The 7,500-nt window shown below is 31.7% G+C and overlaps 1 protein-coding gene across 2 annotated transcripts in view; it reads right to left on the bottom strand.

Annotated features, from left to right (window-relative positions):
- Positions 1-1,785: 1,785 nt before the first annotated feature.
- LOC125047080 (uncharacterized protein C7orf26 homolog) overlaps positions 1,786-7,500 on the bottom strand; it is a 10,600-nt gene continuing 4,885 nt past the window's right edge. For both annotated transcript variants that reach the window (XM_047645177.1, XM_047645178.1), the window contains exons 4-9: positions 7,238-7,462; positions 5,993-6,173; positions 5,602-5,773; positions 4,004-4,235; positions 2,394-2,550; positions 1,786-2,162 (exon numbers count right to left, since the gene is read on the bottom strand). In XM_047645177.1, coding sequence (XP_047501133.1) covers positions 2,080-2,162; positions 2,394-2,550; positions 4,004-4,235; positions 5,602-5,773; positions 5,993-6,173; positions 7,238-7,462 — 1,050 coding nt within the window. In that variant the 3' untranslated portion in view covers positions 1,786-2,079. The remainder of the gene's footprint in view (positions 2,163-2,393; positions 2,551-4,003; positions 4,236-5,601; positions 5,774-5,992; positions 6,174-7,237; positions 7,463-7,500) is intronic.

Genomic DNA, 7,500 nt, shown 5'->3' on the forward strand with positions numbered 1-7,500 from the left:
TATTATTATTATTATTGTTATAATTATTATTATTATTATTATCATTATTATTATCATTATTATTATTATTATTATTATTATTATTATTATTATTATTATTATTATTATTATTATTATTATTATTATTATTATTATCATTATTATTATCATTATTATTATTATTATTATTATTATTATTATTATTATCATTATTATTATCAATATTAATATTATTATTATTATTATTATTATTATTATTATTATTATTAATATCATTTATTATTATTACTATTATTTAATATTATCATTATTATTATTATTAATATTATCATCATAATCATTATCATTATCATCATTATTTATTATCTCTATTATTACAATCATTACTATTATCATATTAATGACAGTGACTAGAGTTAATACACATCACAACATGTAATACTTCCAGCTAAAATGCAAATAGCTAATACTGAATATTAGTTCTACCATAAAAAGTCCTCTTTTACTTACGCCAAAGTGAAGTTGCTTTGACCTGTGTCTGTTATCAGAAACATGGAAATCTGTACTTTTTCACAAAAAAAATATTGACCGTTTCTTAGTATGATCTTGCAGACACATGATTCATACATAATATCTGGCCCTACTTTGGTGCTGTTTTGTGATCATTTCATATTACTAATGCATTTTTCTCTTGTTATGATAAAAATAAATATTTCTTCTCAGTGCATTCAGAGGAAAAAGAAAAGGTGTACAAACATAATAAATTAGATCCCTTCACACTGCTTTCAATAAATCACTGGAGTTTCGGGGAAATTATATTTGTTCCATCCAGTACAGAGAAAAAAATAAATAGAGTGATTTGAAAAGTATTTTTTTTTTCTCTGGAGGAATGATTAGTTTAAATCAAATATCTTCATATCAATAACTTTGTCATGGGGAGTAGGACAGTCATGATATAAAACAAATAAATAATTTACTGTGTCGCAACATTTGAAGAGTTCATGAAAATTAATGTTTCAGTATTTTCATATACACAAATAGAAAATAAACATTCCTCCATCCAGGAGCCTCTAGAATAAGCAATGATTCACTACATTATAGCTGAAGCAAGAAAGTTCATCTTTTCTTTGAAAAGAGTGAATCATATTCTGTTGTCTTCTCTTTTTCTGTCACATATCCACCAAAACTTCTTTATTTCTCTCTCATGCATAAAGAGAATATCACCCTATAATTTTCATCTCAATTCATCTATTTTCTGATATCTTCATATCACTTCCTTTCCTCTTCTCTCTTTTTTTTTGCACTTGCCAACATAGCTTTGTCATAACTTTAAAAGAAAAGAATTTTTAATTGTTAATGTCTCTATAGAGGTCAACCACTACACACAAGAGGCATATATCTTATATATTTACTGCCAGAACCAAACTTGTGGGTATTTAGGATAATCATAAGACTTTTACAGTCATTCAATGTTTTATTTTCTGCAACATTTGATATTTCACACATATTTCACAGCTTATTTCAGTTAGGGTCTGTTCAGGTATCAATTGTCAGAGTTCATTAATGTTCACATTTTCTTTTATTAAAACATTAACCACACAATTAAGAACTACTGACATCCTTGTGGTGTGCAATAAATGAAAGAAGATGAACAATAATGTTTTGCAGTAATGTTCATGTATAACTTTGAATTTGCTACACTAAATGCTGTAAGCCACAGTTAATGACTTTATGCATCTAAAAAAGAAAATGTATAATGTAAAATATTATTCAACAGCATAATACAGAAAAGGTTTAAAAAGAAGATTTTCAATATGAATTCTCTTTATTTGCCTTCTATCACTTATTCTAATAACTTACATTCATAAAGAAAAAAAATAATCTATTCTATGACATCCTATCAAAAATGTTATTTTCACAGACTTTAAAGTATAAAATATGAAAGAGACAATTTCCCATACAAAAATACAATACTAGAATCAAACCATGACCTAGGGCTGTAAAGTATTATAAAAAGAAATTGCAAAAGAAAAATCAAATTAACCCAGTTCTTGTAGGTGACCTCTCGTCCCAAGACCCGAGAGAAACCCTGATGTTAGGTCACCTGGCTTCATGTGAGTTAAGGAGTGTGTTGATGAGGCGGTTCTTGATGGGTAGTCTGTGCAGGGCATCCCACATGTCACCTGGGAAAAAAAAATTGTTTTCGTGAGAGAATGAATAAAAGATTAGAAAAAATGTTAATATATACAACTGCACAAACCCTGAAGTATATGGGTATCCTTATGACTTACCCATATGATCTAAACTAACTTACTATTTATCAAAAAAAAAAAAAAAAAAAAGAAAGGAAAGAAAAATATATCAAATTACTGAAATCATAAAAAAAAAATGCTCCATTCTCCTTATACACTTACTGAGGGATCCTGAGAGACACTCAGTATGGAGAGCAACCAAAATGGTCTGCGCTAATCTGTCCAGCGAGGTGTTCACACTGTCATCATTTGAGCTGCAAGTCCTTATTCTCTCACACACAGCATCTACTACACTGGTCACCTGTTTTGGGCATAACACCTGGAAAGGAGTGTTAAAATAAGAAAATGAAACAGATTTTTGTTTGAAAAGAATGACTGAATGAGTGTTAAAGGAATCCTAAGCCTTATTTATTAGTTTGTTTTAGTATAGAGCCATTTTCATGCAACTACATGAACTTCAAGAAATATAAAGTGTAGACTAGCATCAAATTTCTTGTAAAATCTTATGGGGAAAAAGTATATTACTAACACTCTGAAGCTATTTAAAACAGATTGCTCATTCTTAGAGGGAATTATTTAATGTGTATGAGTAATACACATAAAAAGCATATTTACAGAAAAAGGCATGATAATTAATAAGAATGAAATGACCTCTGCTAAAGCATGGAGGCCTTAATATCACTTGCTGCAGGACTACAGGTCATGAAAATCACCAAGTAAAATGACCACAAACACTGATTACAACAATGTTCTCATTTTGTGAGTCACATCCTGAGCTTTGAGAGCAAATTATGAATGATCTTTTTTTTTCAATGATCAACCATGAAGAAACATAAGGTGAGCACACACTTTGCACTAGTTAGTGGCACTACAGATGTTGTAAAAATGTAATTCTTCCAGATCCTTGTTTTCATAAAAATTAACTATAATATGAAACTCCACCTTTTGAAGTTTCTTTACTTGTTTGATGTGTATGTAAAAAAACAATATTCTTTCTAATATACTTATTGTATTATTAACATTTTCTAGAAACTTTCTTGATATCCCTGGCATAAAGTTAGAAACTTTGATTGTCAAGGAAATTCACAAGTAAAGTCAATCAGTTTACATGCAATAACTCATTTATTTATATATATATATATATTTATATATATATATATATATATATATATATATATATATATATATATATATACATATATACATATATATATATATATATATATATATATATATATATATATATATATATAAATATACGTATGTGTGTGTGTGTGTGTATATATATATATATATATATATATATATATATATATATATATATATATATATATATATATATATATATATATATGTATGTATATATATGTATGTATATATATGTATCTATATAGATATATATATATATATATATATATATATATATATATATATATATATATGTATATATATACATATATATACATATATATACATATATATACATATATATATACATGTATATAGATATATTTATACAAATACACACACACACACACACACACACACACACACACACACACACACACACACACACACACACACACACACACACACACACACACACACTCACTCACTCACTCACTCACTCACTCACTCACTCACACACATACACACACACACACACACACACACACACACACACACACACACACACACACACACACACACACACACACACACACACACATACACACAAAATAAAAATGCACAATTTTCCCCCCTCAAACTACCTGCTTCTGTGTCATGCGGGCCCTCACAGATGGTACATTCTGCAGTGTCTGCAAGATGGAGAGGTGTAGTTGCGAATACATTTCACCGCTCTCTAGCATTGGCGCCTTAAGAGGTCCTCCCCCTTTCTCGAAAGCACCATCGCCATCAGAAAGCTTTGGTAGGCTGGCTCTTCTTCCCTGGCCATCTGAGGTTGCATCAGTACTTTCAAAGAATGGAGATTCAGCACACCATCTGGAAGTCAGGAATGTTGTTATCAATTCAGAAATTTTGAAGTGAAAGAATATATGACTGCTTTCAATTGTGGTGCTTGTAGACTATTGCCTTTAACCCAATGCCGATGGACATGACGTGTATACGTACGTGCCATGTGAGTTACTTGTTTGATTTTTTTTACACATAGATGGCTACACTTGTACCAGTCACCAATGAGCCAATTACGAGTACTGCCTGTCTCACCCGTTTACCCTTTTCTTTGATTTATGAAAATATTTAACGTTATCTTATTTTGCTGTTACTAATGTTTATAACATTATAGTAATATAATGTTTATAATAAAAATAACACCATCGATATTCATAGCACTAGTAAAAAATACGTTTTTTCCTGCCAATTCAAATCCGGTACGGTCACAAGGTCTACTAATTAACCCCTTTGTGGCTAAGCACTAGCAGAGCCATCTATCACATATATTACAAAAAATATAAAAAAATGAGCACAGCATTTTCCCCATTTTTTATTCATTTTCCCCAGCGGCATTGGGTTAAGTCTGACCTTTAAAATTCTGATACTTTAGCAATGGTCTTATAATCCAGTGCATTATGTAATGATCAGACATATTCAATACTGATTTGACAGATTCAATACTGATTTTCATATAAATTTATAAACTAATTTATACAGTTAATACATTATATATGTTGCTCTAATAACTTTACAGTTAAAACAGTCAATGCAGCAGGAGTTGAGAACTTGTCACATTACTAACAAGAAAAACATGCATTCAGACACTTATACACCACATCTGGATACAGTTACTGAAGTTGGCAGGCTGTCCAACAAATGTGGCTTTTGCCTGCCCTCTTCATGACATGACTTCCACTTTACAATTTTGAAGGCAGTGATCCCTGCTGGCCAGCAATTTTATAAAAGCCATCTTAGCTGGTGGATAAGATTAAAAACAATATTTCCACTCAAGACACTGTGAAGTGTACTATATACGAGTAGATAGCATAAGGGCTCACTCACTCTGTAGCAACTGATCAGACTATACAAAAAGCAATGTAACACATTCAGCACAACAATACTAAAAAAACAAAATGATTCTTTTATGAAATGCTGATGATGATTTATTGTAAGCAGCAACTAGTAAACACACAAAATAATAGAACATAGGTTATATCAAGTTCTAAGCTCATCAAAAGATATACAGAAATAACCACAATAAAAAGCCAACAGTATTTCAACTGCTACTGCCAATAACATGGACAAAAGTGATCAACTTCAATAACAGAAAATGTATCATAAATAAGCATTCACTATCAAATAATTGTATATCTTTTTATAAACTTATATATACCAAAGAAAACCCTATTCTTACTTCATCAGAGGAACAATGGGTGGCACAGCAGTCATGGGCAGAGACACCCCTGGGAGTGGATGGGTGAGAGGACCCAGTGCCAGGTGAGGGGGAGACCCTGGGGCACCTTGCATCCACCACACAACTGTCGAGACAAGGGCATCTGGCGGCCGTTCACAGGGTTCGCCACTACCTGAAGAAGCATGCATGAAAAATTGTTTATCTTGAAATAAACCTTGAATATATTGCAGAAAAATACTCATTTTCTAAATGATATGGTTAACTTTCATCATCATTATCATCATAATAACCATCATCACTATCAGCATCATCATAATCATCACCATCTTTGTCATCATCATTACCATTATCATCACCAATATCACCATCATCCAATCTATGTTAAACCTACCAACTTTGGCATACAGTTGTGAGAGTGTTGTGATAAGATTTGCTGTGAAGAGTGGAGCCATAGTCGGCAGTGCCCTCAAGGCAGCAGCAAAGTGTGGTGGTGCAGTTGGTGTGAGCTGGAAGTAGTCCTGAACTAGGCCTCGACAAACCTCCCCACTCCAAGCACTCAGGCAACATACTTGCTATTGTCCCAAGAAAGAAGATGAAACTTACTTGTTACACCATCTAACAAAAGGGTAAGATGACTACAGTCACGTATTGCTTAAGATCCACATCACATACTTGGCAAAGATATAAGGAACAAAAGATCAAATCAAATATAATGATAATACTGTACATTATGTGATTCATAAGATTGGAAACAGCCTACAAGTCAAAGTCATTGCTGCTAAATGGCTAACTTTATATGTGTAAGTAGGGAAAGCTCCCATTACAATAACATTAAAAAGTAAAAACAATAATTACATATGTAGGTAACACATATGTATTTGTCAAGGTTCAAAGCTATTTAAAGTAAAATATACCTTAAACAAAAATAAAAAAAATAAAAACACTTTTGTAGATTGTTAACATATATGTTTTACTTGATAAAAAGGTTAAAAAATTACACTGTAACTTTTGTTTGACATTTATATATTGGTTCTGGATTTCATGTGGTTAAACAAACTTCAGAAGTTTGAGGTCAGTTCACTCAGATTCATTTACTTAAATTTGTAAAGCTGTGTTAGCATTCTCTCTCATTCTAGTTATAGGCACTGCAAGGTAAAGGTGTGGATTACACCAATATTTTTCTGTGTGTATATTTTTAGAATGTTGTTAACCAGTTAAATCAACTACTATTTTGTTAAAGAAAGTGTTTTTGTTAAAGAAAGTGCCTAAAGTCTTTATCAAATGTTGACTGTAAACAAAAGGAATAATTTGAATTATTTTTTTTGCTTTTGATAAGAATCTACTTCCAGCAAGGGCTAGTTCATGGGAATGTTTTGATGTTGCATACTTTAATATTTGGAACTATATTACTTACTCTTTCAACTGTACCTATTCTCAAATACAAGCCTAGTCCTCATTAAGGTCTATTCTTATGCATGGCATTTTGTACAGGCATTGCATAAAGAAAGCTGTTGCATTTGCTATGTCTAGTTGGGTCAATTGTCCCATTTCCTGAAAGTTTATCAAATATACTAGTAAAAATAAATCCTGATATAATCTAAATGGCAAAAGGGTAATAAAAAAGAAATTTACAAACCTGCATCCAGACAGCCGTTGCCTCCAGCACAGAGACATTGTGTGTTACAATGGCAAGTGAGACCAGGGCAGACAAAATGCGCAGTTTGTGTGGCATCCGTGGGTCATGTGAAGAGGGGTGAAAGAGGGTGATGAAGAGGGTATTCCTTGCCGCCGCGTCCACCATCTTTCCAAGGTGCTGACCCAGTTCTCGAACGACCACGAGCTCTTCCACTGGCCCCACAGCCTGCAAGGAATGTTCAGAAGATATTATATAATGCAATA

This window comes from Penaeus chinensis, chromosome 40 (genome assembly GCF_019202785.1).
Source record: "Penaeus chinensis breed Huanghai No. 1 chromosome 40, ASM1920278v2, whole genome shotgun sequence".
NCBI lineage: Eukaryota > Metazoa > Arthropoda > Malacostraca > Decapoda > Penaeidae > Penaeus > Penaeus chinensis.